Source organism: Python bivittatus, unplaced genomic scaffold, assembly GCF_059951505.1.
Source record: "Python bivittatus isolate LINGU-HERP-01145 unplaced genomic scaffold, Pbiv_v1 ctg000070_np1212, whole genome shotgun sequence".
Taxonomy (NCBI): domain Eukaryota; kingdom Metazoa; phylum Chordata; class Lepidosauria; order Squamata; family Pythonidae; genus Python; species Python bivittatus.
In genome coordinates, this window is record NW_028277034.1 from 23855471 (window position 1) to 23878642 (window position 23172).

Sequence of the window (23172 nt, forward strand, 5' to 3'; positions counted from 1 at the left end):
ATAAAGCCCATTACTCTTTTCACTTGCATGGCATCCCTCTACTTTGTCCTGTTCTTGCTAACAAGAAAGTAGGATAAAGAGAGAATAAAGCAGTTGTGAAAATCAGAGAGCTATTTTCTTTCCCAGATTTTAAAGGCCAGAAAATGGGGGGGGGGGACATACAGAAAAAAAAAACCCTCCATTTGGCAACAACAGATGAACCCACTTCCATGCTATGTACTTGTCTCAAGACTAATGGCATTAATGGGCCCAAGAATCAGAGTTCCGCGATGTGCTTCTTATCTCAACTTGATTTGGCATCAGGGCAGCCTGCCTGTCTGAGTACAGCACAGAGCTGTCTTTCGTTTTTGTGCACAGTCTTAAGTGTGAAAGTAGTTCAGAGGATCAGCTGCTGTTGCAGTGTTCAGTGAAAAACTTCTCATAAAAGTGTATAGCATTGTGTTTTAAGGAGCACATTTCCTAAACTACCATGTACCTAAATATTTTTGGGGGGGGGATTTCCTGAAGATGCTTCAGCAGGTAGCAGCATCTTGCTGCCTTGTTTGGGTTCAGAAGTTAAGCAGAGTTGGGGAATACCAGCAAGGTATGATAAGGTGAGAAGTTGAAAACATTCTGGAAGAAAGCAGTGGCCAACCACTTCTGTATAATAGCCAAGAAAATTGTAGACTGCCCATTTAGTTACCAGGAGTCAAGCTCAACTTAAGAACCTTTTTACATTCATCTTTTTTGGAGAGGCCACTGAAAGAGAATTAAAAAAAATATTTTTCCATATAATGCTGAATTTGTGAAAGAGGAAGCAGATCTACAAGACTAGTTCCAGGAAAGAGAAAAATTGCTGCAAAAATACCTTTCTTGTGTGCAATTATATATTTTTATACAAGTTGGGGAAGGAATGGTGTCAGAACTGAGAATGACTATATGTTTTCTATAAGAAAATCAAGCAGGCTATGGATGGGGAGAAGGGGAAATCTGCACATTGGAAAAGTGAATATACAGTAGCTTTATTTATTGGCTTTCATTCAGATGTATCAGCACTGAGAAATATTTTTGAACAATGGAGTTTTAAGCTAGAATCCAGCAAACTGGACACCAAGTGATGCTTGGGAGTATGGTTGTTGTTGCAACTAGGCCTTCATTTACTAATGTCTGAGAGGAGACTTTTCCCCAACCCAGAGAAAGAGAGAAGAGAAGCCTTGAAGAGCTTAGTTTCATTCTGTACAATAAATGAGACAGCCCCTGCCCGGCGTCACTCTATTTGCAGCTGTCATGGGTGCATTTTAAGAGTGTTGGCTCTTCCACAAGGGGTCTGCATAGGTTTGTATGTGTCTTGGTACGGCTGTTTGGCAGGCAACATTGATTTGGGGTTGGGCAGTGGGGTGGTGGGGTAAGCTCCAATTCTCAAGATTGTCTGAAAAGGTTGCAAACCCCTGTTGAGTGGGACAAAATTCAGATTTTTTTTAAAAAAAGAGAGAAAACTTTTATTTTTATTTTCAGGAAAAATAGTTTGGAACTTTACTTAAACATAGGGCGCTTCCTTTTCTACACTGTTTCTACTCCCTAACTGCCAATATGATATTGCCCTCATTTGAGCAGACATCTCTGAGAACATGTAAGGAACACACGTTCACTTATGAACTTATTACTGGAGTTCAAGAAAGACATCAAATCTGGGTACCACCTCCTAGCTACTGCAGATCCTGAGTCAGCAAAACTACCTTCACTCATAGAAAAGGATTATAAAATACATTGTTCCCCTTTCATGCTTTTAGTGCATATTGCATGCATTTGTCTAGTGGTCTGCAAAACAAATCTGTTGCAATGAGGGGAAACATCCTGGTAACAAAGGCAACCTTCTATTAATTTAAAAGCCTCTTGCAATTTGTTGCAACTTGCAAGAAGAGAAATAATAGCATGTCAGTATTTTTCCAAATATATTGTATGTTACTACATTGACTGCAATGGGAGAGAGGGGGGGTGATGCCTACAAACTATACCAACAGATAGGCATCAGGACTAGGTTACTACAGCTTTATGTGGAGAGGGCAAGAGTGTTGTCTTGAGAAAGTATTCCTGCCAGTGAGACAATGGCTTAATGCTGGTAAACTACAGTAATGGAAAGAGAAAAAATCAGCATGGCTTTCACTGTAATAAATTGGCCAGAACCACAAATAAGTTAACTCAGCTTCTCAAATCAAGTAACACTGCAAGATTGGACCAGTCCAGACTGTTTCTAAACTGTTGCAAAATCCTTGAATAGAGATGCCCGAAGAAAGAAGACTACTAAAAGAGAAATTGGAAAGTGTAAAGAACAGGCAGTTCTGCTTTCACAGATTAATTATTAACTTATTTTTATGAGGGATTAGTTAAACATGTAGTGAAGTGAGGAGAGGGAACTTAATAGTGCCACATATTTTAATAGGAGGGTAGACCATATGTAGACTAGAGTATTATTCCTGCTTCTATATTGTTTCAAACACACAAAAAAAACAGAAAATGGAAACAGGATGCTCTTGTAATCAGAACAATGCAGTTAATTTAGGAATCGTTGATGTCTTGATGTCACATAATCACTGAATCAATGAAGTGGAATGGTTGGGCCTTGAGGTGAAAGGCTGGAGATTTCAAATCTCTTTTCCTAGAAGCTCTCTAGATATTCATGCATTGTCCCTGCCTACTGCTTTGGGGTAGTGGCTTGGTTACTGCCATGCCACCAGCTATCTTCCAGGGACAATTTGTGTGCGAGAGAGATGGGGCTTTGACACCTTGTGCTGCTGATGATTAGAAGGCAAAAATGCAGGAAGTATAATAATATAACTAGCGCTGTGCAGCAAAGAGGCTTATAACTAGCTAATTCAGTCCTTTCTTGCTTCTTTGGGAGGTAGACCAATCCCACTAGAGATAAACAGACTCCTTTTCAGCCTTGACCCAATAATTGCTGATGCATATTCCATGTCTGGACAACACCTTCCAAAATTGCAAATATCTGACATTCCTACATTCACAGCACCTAAATGACCAGTCTTTGTTTTTAAATTGTGCAGGCTTATTGCAAGGAGTTTGTGCACAAGACAGGGTATCAGCAAATCAGGATATCGGTCAGGATATCATAAGTAGCTTGATCTTCATGCTGTTCTGTGTCAGTGCAACTCTGGAGAGAAAGAATTCGGTTATTATTAATAAATGTTCAGATATGCATTATTTCTTTTCTGTAAGAAATTAGAGCCTGAAAGAGATCATAGTAAGTGGCAAAATCTGAATACTCTGGTTTCTCTTCAGATCATGTAAAAATAGGAATAAAAAGTGTTACTTGCTGCAGACTGAAATAGCATATTGTATCTAGATCAGAGAGTAGTATACTTTAATGTGATGGATGGTAGATGCCTTAGAAGCAAATTCTGAGAAAGAAGTCTAGATGCAAGATCTCTTTTGATTATTAATAGCAAAGTACTAATCAGAACCATACATTACTCTTGGCTTGACAAACAAACAAACAATGTTTGTTTGGTGTAGAAATTGTTTAAATTGATACAAAGCTGAGGAGAATCTTAGTCCTGTAAGGCCTTTTTCTGAATGTTTATTTTCTTATAAAGCCCTTGGACAATCAACCTCCACGTGATAACAGGTTATTCCCAAGTTCCCATTGTTTATTGCACTCCGTAGGTATTGATTATCTTCTTATGGGGATCCATGTGATTGAGAAACTTTTTCCAACCTGATACCTTTCAGATGTGTTGAGTTTCAGTTCCACAGACTTCAGCCAGTCATGCTGGTTGGAAGTAGTGGGAACTGAAGCTAAGGCAACTGAGGGAATCAAGGTGGGCAAGACTGAGTTGGAAGATACAGAAAAGGGACAGTTATTTAAGTCCCTACATCTTTTGTAATTTTTTGAAGGACATTGTTTTTGACAACATGCAGAATATTCCAATAAGTGGACTTTCCATATTTTGAAGTGTTGGGAGAGCCTGACTTTCTTGAACTAATTTGCTGCCATTTTTTCCTAGAGTGATCTATGGGGAAATTAAATTCTGTTAGTGAACAGTAAGAAATGAATTGTCTGGAAACTGACAACGCTACCCATGCTGTGTCCTAGATTTCAGCATTTTATTTATTGATTTGATTGGTTTCTTTTCAGTTATGGTTATAGGTTTATTTAAATAAATAAATAACTACCACCTTAATAATAAAACCTGTCTGAAGTATAGGAGGTGGTGAAGATTACATATCCCCCACCTGGTATTCTCCAGATGAGACTATAGCTTCCAGAATTTCCACCTAGAACATAGAGGACAGCGGCTGGGGTACTCACAGTTAAAGCCTCTATTGGTTTGATCCAGCGTATGTCTTGTAATCTGGTAAAAGAATCCGATTTTCATTCTATTTAATGCAATATCAGTATAACTGTATGTGTTTCACATTAAGATTCTGTTGTTTCACATTGTGAAAATTGTATATCTTTTATATTAAATAATACATATAGAACTGATAGGAAGGTTTAGGTTTAAGAATTTTAGAAGGTAATCAGTGGTTTGTTTGCTGTGTAATATGACAGGTGATGACCTATAGGACCAACAAACTGCTCATGTTTCCTATTAAAGAAAAAGCTGCATAATCAAGTACTCCAGACAGAAATCCAGTCCTTTGATCTTCATTTTCCACCTAGGGCTGAACAATATGGGTTTTGTTACTGGCCCTTGATCATACCCTAGGAAGCTGTGGGTTCTGTATTATTTTCCTGTTATGCAGAAACATGCTGCCTGATCATGTGTAACTCAACAAAGGATCCAGTTATACGGTAATGAGCTTTGAAGATGGAGATGCAAACAACTTGTGATTTTACAAGGAAGTGGAAATCTTACCATGGTTTTCTACAGGAATGTTTAAGTGGCAGGGCAGGTAGAACAGGTTTCAGCACCGGCACACGTGTTTCTCAATAATGGAGGGACCACTGGGGAATATCCAGCCTCAGCAAACACTCTGGGGGCCTCTTTGAAAAACCAGAGATATCTTTTAAATGAGTAGTTTACACAAAACATTGCATTGCTATACAAAAAAGTGAAGCAGGCTAGTATTTTTAATAATAAAAATATTTTTATTTACTTATGAAGTGGCTAATAGATAAGGAAATAAAAGGATTCAATGCACAATTAGATGTTCAGATTATAACCCATCCCGGACCTGAAACATCTATGGTCACAGGAACCATAATATAAGATATAATAAAAAGTGAATGTTTTGCTTTGTCTTTAATTTGCAATTAGGTTATCTGATTTAAATTGTATGCTCTTTAAAAAGCTTTCCATAGCTTGACTCTGTCACTTCCATGCTCTAATATAGATTGTACAAACTGATTACTAATATGAGGAAAGCTGGACACCTAGCCTCTTTGACTAATATTTTACTAAATTTAATTTTCAGCTCTAACATTTCATAGAAGTTCAGTTGTAGGCACTGATCAATACTTCTGCATTTTAGAAGACCTAATTGTTTTGCAACAGCCTTCTTCCTTCCATTTTTCTTCTTACAAAAGTTGAGAATAAAATGTAAGAATATTATCACATTTAACTTTTATTTGGCATTGACTCTGTCTTGTGCTGTTGATATCAATATCCAATCTGCAGAAGAGATATTTACTACCTATAGTACTTTTAAATTTCAGAGGTTAATGTTTTAGATGCACTTTCACAGTTTAAATGCTTTATCACTGTTACACTACTACAAAACATGGGATTAGGTTACCATTGGGAGAATTATCTGAGAATGAATTCAGAACTGGTTTATGCCCACACATATTTATATCATTATACTTTTTGAAAATTGATCTTAAATATATGTAGCATAAATATCTGTAGAGACCAAGGAGGATGGCTTGAATAGCAGAGGGGAAAACCATTAACAAAGAGATGAAAATGAAAACATAGATTAAGTCTGAGACATACAGAAAGTCTGCACAAATGTCAGACTGTCAGCCCTGCAAAGTAGACCAGACTAAGAAATCATATAGGTCAGGACTATTTTTACAGATAGTCCTCGCTTAGCGACCACAATTGGGATCAGCAATTATCTAAGCTCTGCTATCACTAAGTGGAAAAATCACATGACCACGATGGGTTTATGATGTCACTTCTCATTTGGTTATTAAGCAAGACATCACATGACTGTTTATTGTGATTTTTCTTCTGGGTTCTCCATTAATTCTGTTGGAGGCTAGTTATGAACACGTGAATGGGGAACACTGCCACAGTCATAAATATGCACTGGTTGCGAAGCACCTGAATGGTGATCATATGACCATGGGATGCTGTAACAGTCATAAATGCAACAATTGGCCACAAAGCTGTTTTTTTTTTTTAACACCATCGTAGCTTTGAACGGTCGCTAAATGATGCGGTCCATAAGCAAGTACTACCTGTATTGTAACAGAATCTTGTAATTTTCAATGCGTTTCACCCGTCCCTCACTTTATCTTGCTTGCCCATGACATTGTCACAAATTAGTTTCTTGGAACAGACTCAAGCCCCACTTACCTGACCATTGCCTTGGTAAGTTGCTCTTCCTCCTGTCCTTCAAGGCCATTCCCTATGCCCTCTGCCCAAACAAACCTCCCCTAATTCACATGGAAATAAGGAGGAGGGGGAGCATAATCAGATTTGCAAGGTTATGTTAGTATAGCCAATCTAAATCAAAGTAGACCTTAGTCCTCTGTAGAGTTTATTTCTTGGTTTGCCTCGTAGGGCTGACTGTATCTTACAGGATAGGTGCATAGCAACCCAAACAAGATTTATATCCTCACAGATGTTCATTGCTGTTTTCAGTGTGGGCTCAAGCAGCTTATTAGAACAGCAGTTCCTTTGCCATTAACTTATGCCCATTGTACAGTTTGCTAAATCACAGAAAGCTAAACTTGCTGAGGCACCAGTAGGAGATTGACAAGATAATCTGTGAAAGAAATTGAAAGTACCTTCTCATCAAAATGGGTGGTTTCACTGTAAAGTAGTACTGCTAATCAAAGTGAACTAACCTTTATTTGGTACTAAATTGCATCCTAGATGTGCAGGTTAGGTGAGGTCCACAATGAGTTATGTTCCTCTAGTTATGCTGTCTCTGTGCTTTACAATTTTCTGCTGTCTTTTAATCTAATTGTTTCAAAACATGTTGCTTTTTACTGAGTTTGTATTTTGCTTCTTTTAAATATCTGTTATGTGCTGGGTTTGGTAATACAGATATTTACAGCAACTCAGCACAAATATCCAAACATAGCTGGATTTGTGATACTTGCTAGGAATCTGTAAACATAGGAGGGCAGGCGTATGGAAAAGAGACTGTTAATTCAATTTTACAGTCTTCAGATGGTAAAGCTGTTCTTTAAACTGTTGCTGCTCTGATAAATATCTTAAAATCTTCAGTCTAATCTCTTATTAAACAGATGTAGTATTTGTACAGCTTCAAGTTGCTGTACCAAGGAAAACCCAAGGTGGACTGGTACTGAGGATGTAGGAAAACTTGAGTCCTATTAGGTACCATAAAGCAGAATACATTTAAAAAAAAAATCCTTAAATTACTATATTCACTATGGACCACAAAGCATAGCAAGTTGGTCTTTCCCTGAATATGAACATATTCTACTTCCACAGACCAGGTTAATTAGCATGTTAAGCTGCTAAATTAATGCCTCTTTCTGTCAGTCTTGTGGTGCTTGATCTCTTACACCAAACAATGAGGTGATTACTTAAACCCTTTTTATCTATGACTTTTTCTCCAACTTGAATTTTAAAGTTCCTAGGTCTTGTCAATAAAAGGTAACATCAAGTTTCTTTTTGTTTCTTTTTTAATTATTATTTCTTGAAGAATCAGGAATGATTATATTCTTAAAATGCTATATATAGTAAACAAAAAGTATCATTTTAAACTAACAATTTCATTTTTTTATTTTGATTGGTAATAAAGTTTCCTTCAGGACTCTGGTAACATTAAGGACATGGACAATATAGTTTTCTTTACAAAAATATGGAAATGGGCTTGCCAAAGTCAATCTTATTTCATCCATTGATTCATTCCTTTTTACTGCAACTCATATAGCCCTTGTTAATTAAGCAAAAGGCCTAGGATTAAGGACTTTTATCCTATCAGCAGCATTTGCATATAGAATAAGGGAGTGATATTCTTTATCAAGATATTCTTTATCACCATCTCTCCCAATCCTCTTCCTGCCCCCCCCCCCACAGATGGCACTCTTTCAAACATTTTAGGTGGCCCAGGGGCATTCTTATAAAGTAAAGATTATACTGGAGATTTGTGCTTTGCTTTCTAGAATGCCAGCCTACCCTTTAAAAAAAATGAAAAGCAGTTGAACAAATTAAGAAGTCAGATAGACCCCAAGCTTGGTGGGCATGCAAGGGGCTGTCCATGGGAAAAATGTTGGGGACACCAGTTTTAAAAATATTAGAGCCATGTTGGATTTGACCAAAAATATTCCTAGTCTTAGCAATCTACTTCTCATGGTTCCAACACACTGTATTTGAAAAGCCCATAAATAAGACATGTTGAAGGAATTATCTATCTCTGTTGCTGCAGTTGACTCCTTTAGAACCTGAAGGTTCCACAAGTCCATAAATGTCTTCCATGATTTTGTCTGATCTTGACTCAACACTATGATCCTATGAAATGTGGGGGATATTAAATATAAAACTGAAAATACGGATAAACCCCTATTTTATGCCAGCTGACAATTTGTTAGCATTTTAAAATCTCCAAAACTATATATCCCTGTTTTCCTGTTTAGTTTTGTTTCGTTTTGTCCAGATGTCTACGTACAAGAAGCACCTGATTGCTAATTTTTTAAAAAAATGATTACCATTTTCCTTTTCTATCTTTGTTTCATGTCCTGTCTAGAACCTGCTTTTTATTTTGGTGATACTGAATATTATGTTGCTGAGAGTGCTGGTTATGTTGAAGTTCGTGTTTGGAGAACTGGAACAGACTTGTCTAAAGCAGCCACTGTCACTGTGCGTTCCAGGAAAACTGAGCCGGTATCTGCAGAAGGTGAATTGTTTCAGCTGTATTACTAATGCATCTGCCCAATAATCTCTCACCAAACATTTTGTCCTATGTAGATGACATTAAAGGCTTCATATACAGTGGTACCTCGGGATACGAACTTAATCCATTCCATGACTCTGGGCGTATCCCGAGTTGGTCGTAACCCGACGCAAATTTCCCCCTAGGGTTCAATGTAAATCCGGTTAATTTGTTCCGCCCCCCGAATTTGGTCGCACCCCGAAGCAAATTTTCCCATAAGGTTCAATGTAATTACCATTAATCCGTTCTGGCGTCTGCGGACCACGCGTCAGGGGCGGGAAAATGGCCGGGCGCTGCGCGGCGTGGTGGGAAAACAGCCGGGCACCACGCGGCGTGGCGGGAAAACGGCCGGGTGCTGCGCGGCACGGTGGGAAAACGGCCGCAGACCACGTGTCAGGGGCGGAAAAATGGCTGCGGACCACGTGTCAGGGCGGAAAAATGACCATACCCCAAGGCGGAGTTCACACATCAAGGTAAATTTTTGCGGCTGGAGCTGGTCGTAACCTGAAAAGTTCGTTAGTAGAGGTGTTCGTATCCCGAGGTACCACTGTATGTGACTTATACATTGTTTGTAATCTAACAGTTATACAGAAAAGTATCATATAAGCAAAATCCCAACAGCCCCAACATTCAATGAATTTGATGCTCCAATATTCCCTAATTCATTCCATGAGATTGTTTGAATTGTGTAGAATGATCCCCTCTTATTTTGCTGTCACAGCTACCTTCTGGGGCCACCAAACTGTTCTAATTAGACTACATGCTCCAGCAGTATCTTCAAAGAAAAAACATGCATTTCAAACTTGAGGAGAGAAAATTCAGTATCTTGTGTTTCGTTCATGCCAATTCCTGTATGTCACTTAAGTTAAAACATTTCCTGGCACAATCTCAAAACGAAGCAGAGATGAAAATAAGATAAGGCCAGTGATGGTTTTTCCTTGACGGAAAGTGCTTTCATTTATACCAATTGTAGCAATCAGTTTTTGCTTATTGCTGCATTTTAATAGATCTCCTTTTGACACTCTAGAACAGTTCTCAAAACCAGATAGAAGGTTTAATTGTGCAAAGATTAGATGTCCAAAATACATGAACAAAAACATTTAAAATGTGTATAACTCACTCTTTCTTGATCTTATGAACATTACTGCACACATAATTAAATGTCCCTTCTTCTTCTTGTAGCTGGAGTTGATTATGTTGGCATAAGCCAAAACATGGATTTTGCTCCTGGTGTAAATATGCAGACTTTTCGTGTGACTATCTTGGACGATCTAGGACAGCCGGTTCTTGAAGGCCCAGAAAAGTTTGAACTTGTTCTCCGGATGCCAGTGAATGCAGTGCTTGGAGAGCCAAGTAAAGCTACCATCATCATAAATGATACTATCACTGATTGTAAGCATTACAAATTGTTTTTTATAAATTGACAGTTTGCCAGAATATTTTCTGGTAAAATTAGAAAATAAACAGATGCATAGGTACACTCAAATCAGTGCTAAAACTGAATTCAGAAAATAGAAGCTATACATTTTTGAAAGAAATGGAAATTATACCTAGGCTTCTGCATTTTGGTGAAAGGCTGCCTGCCTGCCTCCTCCCTCCTTCCCTCCCTCCCTCTCTCCCTTCTTACCTACCAAGATAGTATTAGGATACGGAGTATATTGGAGTTCAGTGGTTTAATATAAATCTGGAGAACCACCCTAAACAACACTTCACTTCCAGAAAAGGATAGAATGCCTAATGCAGGTCTCTCTTATATATATACATACATACATACATACATACAGTACATACACACACACACACATACATACATACACACATACATACATACACACATACATACACATACACATACATACATACATACACACACACACAGACACAGACACACATATATATATTTGCATATTTGTATTGATATTTCAATATCAGTTTAAAAAAATATTCCCAGGTATCAAATATAAACATATCAAAATGAGGAAGAAATCAATCTAATAAAAACAGTGAAAATGGCAAATAATTTTTTTCACAGCTTGAAAAATCTGAGACCAAGATGCGCATAAAGTTAGGAAGATACATTTATTTGTTTGTTTTTTGCCAAAAACTCAAAATACAGAAACTGTCTTTGAACATTTGAAATGTTTTTCTAGTTCTGGATTTTAAAAAAAAAAACTATGTTAATTAGTAGTATCATACTGCCATTATTTCCTTTTATTTGTAATAATTTTGAAAGCATTTGTAACATTGCCTTCTAACAGCATGCTTTGAATATAGTAGAAAATGAGCACTGAGTTTTGCTAAACATCTTAAAGTTTTGTTGGCAACTATGCAAACATGAAGAAAGTAGCTTTCCTGCCAATTAAATACAGAAGTAGAACAAACTATCCTACTAGTAGAACCAGCCTCTGATACAATTGTCCCCAACCTGGTGCCCTTCAAAACTTGAATTTATTCTCATAATCTTTAGCCAGCAGGGCTAATATCAACTGGTGATTTGGAGTTCAGTAGTTCAATATACCTGAAGGAAACAAGTCGGAGAGCAATTTTAACTACTTTTCTGTTTTTTGTTTAAGTTGTATGTGCAAAATAATTTGGTCAACTGGTTCATATATCATACTAAACAGTGGTTTCTTTATCTATTAATCCATAAACCATAATTTACAAATGACATTGGGTAGAGTCGCATCACATATCAGTCCAAAAGTAAGCAAACCATGTTATAGTTTGGTATAATGTGTAAACACTGTCAATTGGTTAGTTTTTTAGTTAAAGTTTATTGATTAGTCAATCAATCATATCAAAAACACAAAAACACAATTTGGATGACAAATTAAAATAAAAGGGGTACCTATGTGCAGGATATAGAGCAGTATATATTCAGATAAATGAGATACTTTTACAAGTTACCCCATTCTTTTTGATATAATGAGTTCTTAACTGAGCAGACTTAATTATAAATTTGGTAGTTCTGCTATGTATACATTAGTGCAGAATGAATATATAGAGTGAATTTGAATGAAGTGGACATGACAATGGAATGTAAATAGAGCAATTCATATTTCTTTTGCAGTACCCAGAGTCCAATTTAAGGAGCCACTCTACATTGTGAATGAAAAAGATGGCCAGTTGGAAGCTATAATCTCACGAAGTGGAGATATTAATCATAAATCTACTGTCCGCTGCTACACTCGCCAAGGCTCTGCCCAGGTTATGATGGACTATGAAGAGAGACCAAACACAGATGACTCAGTAGTAACATTCCTACCAGGTAAGATCTCCTTCTATAGCTTCCCAGCAAGCAAGCTATTGCAATAACAGAAGTCAGATCCAGATTGGGGCCTTAGTCCACGGATCTGGGAGTTTTAATCCTTTCTTTTATGCAGCTGCCTCCATCAACACTGAAGCCCCCATGTTGGTAAAAAGCTTTATGAAGCAAGAAGTTTTGAAATGTCATGAGTGGATTCTATGTTGAATGTATATCTGACTCTGAGTTCATTTTGTTATTTGAACAAAACATCACATCTCTGTTTTTTAAACATTGACCAGATTAAGCCTACAAACATTTTAAAAATATAGTAATCATATGGTACTAAGGAAGGTACCAAAATTTAATTCTGAAGACTTTTCCCATTTTTCAATCAATTGTCATTTAACTGGATATCTGTATTACTTTAATATGCCTACGTGTGCTCATTTTTTGTATTACCATCTTGTATTGTACATTTTTGTATTACCATCTTCAGCCATTAATTCTGCCTAAGTTATGTCTAAAATGTGTGTGGGTAGGTGTGTGAATAAAAACAAACATCTTAGAATAAAAACAAAATAAAAATGATATGTTAATCTTTAACACATCACTTTTATTTTGTTTTTATTCTAAGATGCTATTTTACAATTATTGTAAAGTCTATAAATACATTTAATAAGGCAATAACATCATTAGTATGTCTTACTGAAAACTGATGTGGCCACACTCCAAATTTTAGACACCCTTTAGTAACACCAAGCCCTATTTGTATCATTTTTCTAACACACACACACACACACACACACACACACACAGAAGTTTATTAATCAATGCTTATAGAAACGACAGTATAAAAGAGGTTTTGGACCTCAAGTATTTTTTAAACACTTTCTCTGAATAGTTTTGAGCTTGAGGGCAGCCATCTGATCAAGTAGATTTTAGTGGAGATGTTTTCTGTTTTCCTGTTTTTATTATTATTGTTTACAGTTATCATTTTTAGTTTCTGTGAACTTTACAGGGAAAAAGTTGGAATATAAGTTTTCTTATGGATGTTTTGGACAACAATTCCTTGCACTGAAGAGCTGGCTGGTGCTAAGGGGAGCTGAAGCTCGAAACAAAGTAATTTCTCAAGACTGGATTGTTTATTTACACATTCTAATATTCAGTGTTTACATAAGATAGTACGTAGTAGTGACTTTATCTCTTTAATATGGATGCTGAAGTTAAATGGTAGATTCAGCCGTTGGCAGTTCTTGACTGAACCTGGCTGATCTTGAAAAGCTAAACAGGGTTAGACTTGGCTAGTATTTGGCTGTGGACCACCAAGGAATTTCAGGGAAGATTGAGAAACCATATTGGAATGAGACAATGAAAAACTACTTTCATAATGTTGTAAAACAAACAAACCTAAATGGAGGTCCATGAAGTCACCAAGAGTCAAAATATATTATAGTCTAGCTGCCAATAACAACTACTCTGGCTTTTTTGCTTCCTGCAGGAGAGATGGAAAAACCCTGTTTTGTGGTTTTGGAAGATGATGCTATTTATGAAGAGGAGGAAGAGTTCAGACTAGTGCTTGGAACTCCAAGAAGTACCTCTGCATTTGGTGCTTCCATTGGGGAGCCAAAAGAAATGCTGGTGAAGATTAAGGATGAAGAAGACAGTAAGTTTATGTGCCGTTTGGTATTCTTTCAATTAAGTGACCTTTAGATTATTACTTCAAGTGGTGTCAGATTGGACAATTATTATATAAGGAAGGTAGGATTCATTTATATATCCCTAATCTCTGCATTTAAGGAGAGTGCTTTTAAAATATAAATCAATGTCATAAAAAAAGAAGACAAAAGTTCAATAACTTTTTGCCAGATAATAGTAAATTGGCTGTTTTCCTTCAAAATTGCCCTAAACCACATCCTCTAATAAACACAAATATTTTAAAGCAGGATACACGACATTTTTCTGGAGGAGGGTCACACTTTTTTTTATGTGTATCAGGTAAAGAATTAAATTTTACTTCTTCAGAAATTAAATATAATTAAATGTATAATAATTAAATGTACTTAAAACATTAATCACAGGTAATCAATAATTTCTCCCTTCTGTCACAATAAAAATTACAATGCAGTGATGTGTTCTGAGCAAATTCTGAAGGTAACATATTAGGATTTGGGGGGTTCAAGTTGTATACCTTTGCTTAAAAATGTAAAAACGTTTAGCCCAAAGAATTGAATAAAATAAAGGAAGTAAATGAAAAGACTAGAGTGGGAGAGGAATGTAGCTGAATATAAATTGATCACATGAAGGAATTACCAATTATAAATAAATACTGTATCACTGATAGGAAGCTTTCTACTATAGCCTCTGCTTCTATCAAAAAAAAAAAAAGTTTACCAACTTTCCATTGTTTAATAGCTTATTAGGAAATTCCTCTTAAAACTTACTCAAACTTATTAGGAAATTACTTAATCAACTTATTACTTACTCAATTTACAAATTACTTACTCAACTTATTAGGAAATTCCTCTTAAAACTTACTCAAAATCTCCTTTCTTTTAATGTGAACCCTTTGGTACAGACTTTCCCTGTGTAATTACAGAAAACAACTTTGCTCAATTTTATGAACAATTTGTTCTAACGCTATCTCCTGCTTAAGTAAAAGACAGTTGCTGATACTCTGATGTGCAGCTGGATGGGCTAAGAAGGAGAGTCTTATGGTGCTTCAGAAAGCAACTATTTGTAATCTATCTCTACCATTCATGGATTTAGTTCACAATAGCATAGAAGCTGAGAATCAATTGTGATTTGTATTCATCCAACTACAGTATTGCATATGAGGACAGAATAAGATTTATCCAAATAGAATGAAAGCCTGAGTGGAAACAATTGACTTTTGATTTTTTTAAAAAGCTTAATTTTGCCAGAATTCTATATCCTCTTCCTTTTATGGTTTGAACTGATTAATGGATGTTCATAATGGTATTGTCCCTGCCTTATCACTAATCAAATTTATCATAAATCAATTACATTGCTAAGTAATAAACAAATTGAGTGAATTAAGCAAAATGTTATTTTCTGTGTTTTCTGTGCTCCTTTCTGTCTCAGCCTATTCTTATAAGCAGTATATGAAGTTTACCCTTGATTAAATAGGAGAGATTGACATTTTTCAGTTGTCTTGCAGAACCAATGATTAAATTCTCTGAGGTTAAATACAATGTTCAAGAACCACAAGAGCCTGGAGAGATCGCAGTTTTAAAGATCCCAGTCTTGCGACTTGGGGATACTTCCAAAGTTTCTATTGTGAGAATTCATACCAAAGATGGTTCGGCTACCTCTGGAGAAGACTATAATCCAATGTCTGAGGGTAAGATTCTGATCCAAAATTGGACATTGCCCCAATTGCTAATGCATAAGATTTTTTTTTTTTAATCTGGAATTAGATATGTTTTTATTGCTATAAAATGTGAATGCAAAACTTTGACTGATGAATAATGATGAATAATATTTCACAAATTGCTCATTTCTTATTACTCATTTCAGATATTGAATTTAAAGAAGGAGAAACAGAGCACTTTGTTGAAGTTGAAGTTTTGTATGATGGGGTGAAAGAAATGCGTGAAGCATTTACAGTGCATTTGAAACCTGATGAGAACATGGTGGCTGAGACACAGGTAATAACTAAGTGGTTTGCCCTGTAGTTTGCACTCAGATGAGGACGATTCAGAAATGTCAAAGCATTAACAACCTTAGCTTCTCAGGATTCATATAAGTCTGCTGTTGGGGGCCAAACTGGACAAAAAGCCTTTGCTCAGACCCGCTCCTGTTCTTTTAAAAGTTTAGAAGCATTGAATCCAACCAGACTTTCAGCATTAAGGAAAATTTAACACTTTTGCTTGCTCTGCCCCCTTCCCAAGACATCATTTGACTGACAAAGTGAAAAAAATACCGCAGGTGCTTTCTGATAACATCTAATTGCCGCTCAGTGAAAAATATTCAGTTTTAGTATGCTTGAATTCTAGATTTGAATATTAACATCGTTCTGGCAAAAATACGTTTATCCATATGAACAGCTGTCAAAGTGAGTCGGCCGTAGGTGTTCCTTTTATCAATAATTTGGAAAACAGTGTCCTCATTAATATGTTGCTGCAGGGCACTGAGTGGTTCCAAGGATTCCCTTTGTCCAGTGAATACTTTCTTCCTCTAACTGAAAGAAACCTTCAGACTATCCTTTAGAATGGATAGTAGAGGCAGTCCTATCCTAAGACAGGCTTCGGATATCACGAAAAGGCACAAGTTGATAATTGTTTCATGTATTCTAGTTCTTGGTTATTATATTTTATTACTAGAAAGAGATGTTTATGAGATTTTCTGCCTCAGTGTCAGAATAATTTAATCAATTGTGGATGCTATATTCCTTGAATTCAGATCTTCAGATTGTGCACTCTATTATTTCTGGGTACACTAATTTTAACATCAAATATATCCTAAAGAATATATTATCTATAATATAGCTGGTAACAGAAGCATGCTTTCATGTCCACCTTCCATTTGCACATAGAAACCTTTTATGTTTTTCAATTCAGATGAACAAAGCCATTATATACATTGAAGAAATGGATAGCATGGCAGATGTGACTTTCCCAGCTGTGCCACAGGTTGTATCACTTCTGTTTTATGATGACACTGCCAAAGGCAAAATAAATCCCCAGCCTCCCACTGGATATCCTATTGTGTGTGTAACGGTAAGATCCATCTTTTTTCCCAGTTACAATGCCTAAGGTCTACTAGATGAGAAAAATTATTTGGGATTAATCTTCTAAGCCTCTGGAAAGTTCCACTATATCACTTCAAATTAATCAGTTACTTGATTATAGTAGGTGTCAATTAAAAATATAGAAAGTTTAATGTTAAGGACATTGTATAGTTTTTGCTTCATGTGCCCTCAGAATTTGTCCTGTGGAAAAAATCACTGTAATGCCCATTTCAAAGAAAAGAGACTGAGGTCAAGGCATATGTTTAATATAACATATGCATTTCCCATAGAATTAAGACCTGATTTAAATCTTATTGCAACTTCTAGTGATATTCTAGTGATACTTCATTTCTCCCTCTTCCCTGATTTTCTAATAGATGTGATATCAATATCTTTTTTTCTTTCCAAGCTTTAATAACTTGAAGTCTTTCCACAGCATTCTGCTTTTACATTTAAATGTCACAGTCAGTAATACTGAATTCCTCAGTTACTTGAATATGAAATAAAACATCTGAAGTGATAGCAAGAAAAATGAATTTGGGAAGTACTCTAGTGAAACCAAAAGAGAAGAAAATCCTTCTTAATATTTAATCCTAATTATGCATTTTAACATAGAAGATTTAAACATAACTAAATGGATATATTGTGTGCATCTTGGCATTCAGGCATGCAACCCCAAGTACTCAGATTATGACAAGACTGGATCTATTTGTGCTGCTGAAAACATCAATGATACAAGGACCTTGTATCGCTGGCTTGTCAGTGCCCCAAGTGGCATGGATGGTGTGACCAGCCCTATGCGTGAAGTGGATTCCAATACTTTCTTCACTAACACCAAGTCAATTGCTTTAGACTCCATATATTTCCAGGCTGGCTCCAGGGTTCAGTGTGCAGCACGCGCTGTCAGTGCCAGTGGAGACATGGGCTTAGAATTGTTGAGCCTCATCTATGTAATAAACAGAGAAGAAGGTAAGTTTAATAAACCATTAAGTGATTCTGAAAAAAATTTTCAGACACAACATTCTTTCCTAGAAATGCTTTTTTAGTAATGAAAAAGTTGGAATGATTAGAAGAGCAATTAGTAGCTTAGTACCAAAGAGAGTTAGATATGACATTCAGCATTTGTACTTCAATACGTCCATTGTATTCAGTATAATTTTCTTCATTAAAAAAATAATAAGTAAGAATTTGAAATCAATATGATATCTTCTAAGAATCCATGGAGCTTGGCCAAGTGAAAAATAGAGATAGTAGCTTTATGACTAGGGCTGTTCCTCTGGATTTGTGTCATTTGAAAACAAGCTTATAGCATTTTTGTTTCCGTATGTGTAAAGAAAATATGAAGTTGGCTTGCATAATATCAGAAGGATCTGTGTTGCTCTAAGTCTGCATATAATCTGATACTTCCTACAATTCTTCTGTGGGGGAAAAGGTTGTGAAAGGATTTGCAAATCTGTGACATTACACATATCTGTGATATGTGATGAGAGTTGCCTGCTACTGGGGATACGTATCATGTTTTACAATGGAGAATTTAAGATCAAATTGTACATTTCTTAAATATGTAGACAACATGTAGTTCTGACTGATTTTTTGTTTTTTGCAACAAGAGCTTCAATTATTATGTTACTGACTTAATAACACCTGGAGAGGGCATTTGGACTTGTAGAGTTGGATATCAGGCATTTATTGGCATCTACTGTTAAAGCACAAGCATTCTTGTAATTAATTCTTCTAAAAAAAAATATGTTAAAATAATACTCAATTTTCATAATGGTATAAGCTGCCCAAAGTCATATTAATGAGAGGAGTGGATTGATTTAAATTGATCGATCAATAAATGTTGCTGTTTTCCAATAGGCTTGTGCCAACCACGTATACTGGGAACAGTTGGAGCAGAGCCTTTCTCAGCCAAAATTCATTACATGGGTCCTGATGATCCTGACTATCCAAACCTGGTCAAGTTTTCGGTTACCATGCCTCATACAGACGGTAAATATCAGACATATGTGCCACTAGAACCAGAACAGTTGAAATGCCGCAGCACCAATTGTCATCACCAAGAGATTTTTAAAAACATGATTCAAATGCAACTTTCAACATTTATCCTTTTCTTTGTTCATGCTTTGTTCATGCTTATATTAATAAATATAGCAGAGACAAAATTATCTGCTAAATTTAGTGCTGAAATGGAAAAACTTGCAGTAAGGAGGAGTGGGTTCTTGGGAAGAAGGACTATGAGTTCAATTTAGAACAAATTCATAGACTTAAGAGTTTTTTATTCTGGATATATGTTTCTCACCAAATGGATAGATTTGAGGATTCTAGCAATATATGCATATATTTTATACACAGACATACCCACACCGACAGAGATTTATGTGTATGTACATATTTAAATTCAATCACAGCAATGTGAAGTCTCCTAACCCATGGTATAACACAATGTGACCTGGAAAATAACTGATACTTCATTGTACTTTATGATCCATAAATCATTATTCTTTAGCTAGAAAACAATTAGACATCCTCTGGCAAATAACTACAATCTTTTTTCTTAATCCTGCTCTGAAATTTGAATTACTGTTGTAAAACCTTTGTGATGCTACATATGCTCTGAATATAATATTAGTAATGTAATGTAATGTAATGTAATGTAATCACCCCAGCTACTTTTGTTATTATTGCATAAAATATCTAATGGCAATTTTTAATTTCAGGAATGTTGCCAGTAATCTCAACCAGACCTTTGTCCAATTTTGAGTTGACACTGAGTCCGGATGGCACTCGTGTAGGCAATCACAAATGCTCCAATCTCTTGGATTATAATGAAATTGAAACAAAATATGGATTCATCACAGATGATGTCAAGAATCCAGAAGTGATTGGAGAAACTTCACCCTACCAATACAGCAGTACCATCCGATCAGCTAAGACTTTACGTTTTTACCGTAATCTCAACCTGGAGGCCTGCCTGTGGGAATTTATCAGTTATTATGATATGTCAGAACTGATAACTGACTGTAGTGGCTCCATTGGCACAGATGGTCAGGTAGGCTCCATTGATGAAAAGCAAATTTGTACCAGTGGCCAGAAATGCTAGGATTTTGCTCAGTTGCATGCACTTCAGTTCATAGCATGAAAAAGTAGAGTCCTTAAATCAGACCAGATTATTCCTTCATTTAAATCAATAACATATAATCTGATTCACTCTGTCTACAGCAAAGCTTTCACATCACCTTTTTCCTCACCCTTCTGAGGGAAGTTCTCTATCCATTACTTGGAGAATTGCTGCTACTCAGGGAAGGTGATCTGTGGCAGATGGACCAATAGTGTAGCTGAACTCAGAAATGTGTAACAATTTGTTGAAGAAGCCATTGTCACCTGATTCACATATAAACTAAGTAATAAAGCATGGTTTACTCAGCACAGTGGCAGAATCTATGCATTGGTAAGACAAAGCCAATGAACAATATTGTGCTTAATGCAATTGTGTTTTCAATTAATATGTGACAGCTTTATGTTCACATTCATGCACCTGTAACAGTACTATTCAATTTCAAAATCAACCTGGATGGCATAAAACAAAGCTTTGCTGAGGGCAAATTGAAAAGGATGCTCTTATAAGCAGGTTAGTTATTTGGAGTTTCAAACAGGTTGCTACTTTGTAAGTGATATAATGAATGAATACATAATATATAATGAATACAGAATGAATTCAGAAATGAGAAATGGGTCTGTGTAGTAGGACTGGAGGAAAATTTGGCAGACAGCTTCATGTTTAACGAGAGTGTAATAGACAGACTGAAAATAAAATTAGAGAGACCAGATTTCCTATGCTCCATCCATTTACTGAAAGCCATGGAACTTCCATACATAGCCAGAGGAAAAACTGCAATCATACACATGATTGTTATATGTACTAACTTTCAAAGAATCAACATGATCCTAATAAACTCAGTGTGAGTATGAAGTCAAATGACTGGGTGAGTTTACTGACAAAGATAACACAGGAATTCATTTCTGTGGTTCATAAATGAGGGCAACTTAAAGGCAGCCAGATAAGGTCTTAATAGCAATTTATGCTGGCATTTATATTTCAGTGTGTGCCTCCTGAGGCAATAGTGTAATAATATACACCAAAATGGACAGGCCACTCTAAAGGGGAAAAAAAACTGTTTTAGTTAATTCATGGTGATAGAACTCATTTGCAGCTTAAAACCTTGATAATATTCCATCTATTACTGATAGGTGACATCCAACTTAGTGAGGAAATAACATTGCCTCTTGCTTTAAAACCAGCAGTTCTTTCAAATGTCTGGGCAGAGCCAACTGAAGGCGGGACAAAATTCACTGATGGTCAAAAGCAGAGGGCTGTGTTCAAAATATAATTAATTTTGTCAAAAAAATCCAAAGCATGGTGTTACAATTTAGTATATATGATTCATATTTAGTGTGCCACTAAAAAGGAGGCATGCTTATAGGATCTTCATGAACATTGCTTTCTGGTATTATTATTATTGTTGGTCGCACAGTCAGCCAGATGTTTGGACTAGATTTGGCATTTTTATCCACCTATCAAGTCCTTCCCAAGGACCTGGGATAGGCAGATGTTGTTATCTAATGGTGTTAAAAGTATTGTCTCAGGATGTAAGCTGTTCCAAGTAAAGCTGCCTTTTGCAATTGTTGTTATTGTTGTTGTAGATGTTGTTATTATTAGGCTGTCCAACTCCATAAAGTTCTCTTATTACAGCATGAAGAGCCCTGCAAGTTTAAAAATTGGTTTAGCTGTGAATAGTACAGCTTTCAGATGAACAAGTGAAAAAATGTGCCAACTCATCTAGAAGCTAAGGAAATTTTTTTATTAGAAGCATTTTGCTTTCATTCAGTGCAATAAACAGCAAGCTGAAACTTTATTTTCCAAGCTGAGGTACAAGCTGCACCAATTCTTCATCTTGTGTGTTCTGTGTTTTCTGTCCTCCTATATATACCAGAGAAGCATAAGCTTCAAAGAATACATCCAAACAAGTTAACTCAGTGAGTTAATTTGGGGGTGGGGTGGGGGGCAGTGGCAAAGGCCATGCTTCACAATAGTAAGCAAGACTAGGACAAAGAAGTAAATAGAACTGGGATAAAAATTAAATTTGCTTTATCTTAATTTACTTTTAAATTCATTTAATTAAAAGCAATTAATTATACCCTGGTTTAAAAACATAAATTCACAGTTTTGAGGAAATCAAATACTTTCAATTAGCCCTAATTCAAATATTATGGGAGAAACAGTGCCTTCATGAAGGAAAGATGCTAGCTAGGCCTAAACATTTCTCCTAGCACAGATATTCTATCCATTTCAAAGAGAGAGGAACCAGCCATTCCCTGTGTAGTTAGGATTGCTGTTTGAAATGAATTACCTGAAAATCCATCTAGTACCTTAAACAGATTTTTTTAGATCTTGACATTGCCCATATATAAAACATATTTGAAGTGTGACTCTTCCAGTTGCCTTAATGTTTTTCTAAGCCAGTACATCTACATTTTAAGGCAGCTGGGATTCTTGAGGCCTGGCAGAGATGATGATGATGAGAGTGTCTGTCCAAGTGCATGTGGGAAGGAAGGAAGATGGCATATCACTAGCTAAAGAGAGAGCCTGTCTCTGGTTGTGCATAAAAAACCTAAATAAATAAAGCGGCATAGAGCTGGAGTCCTAGTTAGGTATAGAAACAGAGAGAGTGATGGTAAAGTGAGCCAGATTGGGGATTAGCTAAATGAAAGCCAATGAGAGCATGCCAAGGACAAAAGGTAAGGGTTGACATCTTCATGTAATTTGAACCTGTAATAGGGAGAGATGGTTTATATGTGTACATGTAGCTGTAAATACTCAAGTACTGCATATCAAGCTTCCAAGAGAGGGTACAAAAATATTAAAATTAGGAACATGTACATGCCTTCCACCTGTTATATATAGGAAACGCTACATGACATGAGCAATACACATGTATATACTGTAGTGGTTGGAATTTCTTATTGATGACTGAAATAACAGCTGAATCACTTACTTGCCATATAGTAAAATTCCAACCATACACAAATAGACATTCAT

General features: G+C 36.2%; 1 protein-coding gene across 1 annotated transcript in view; it reads left to right on the forward strand.

The window, feature by feature from the left end:
• FREM3 (FRAS1 related extracellular matrix 3) overlaps positions 1 to 23172 on the forward strand; it is an 80645-nt gene that overhangs the window by 46058 nt on the left and 11415 nt on the right. The window contains exons 7-16 of the mRNA XM_088132808.1: positions 8890 to 9039; positions 10258 to 10467; positions 12146 to 12343; positions 13821 to 13985; positions 15501 to 15683; positions 15860 to 15990; positions 16903 to 17061; positions 17738 to 18041; positions 18933 to 19064; positions 19793 to 20124. Of these exons, the coding sequence (XP_087988934.1) occupies positions 8890 to 9039; positions 10258 to 10467; positions 12146 to 12343; positions 13821 to 13985; positions 15501 to 15683; positions 15860 to 15990; positions 16903 to 17061; positions 17738 to 18041; positions 18933 to 19064; positions 19793 to 20124 (1964 nt within the window). The remainder of the gene's footprint in view (positions 1 to 8889; positions 9040 to 10257; positions 10468 to 12145; positions 12344 to 13820; positions 13986 to 15500; positions 15684 to 15859; positions 15991 to 16902; positions 17062 to 17737; positions 18042 to 18932; positions 19065 to 19792; positions 20125 to 23172) is intronic.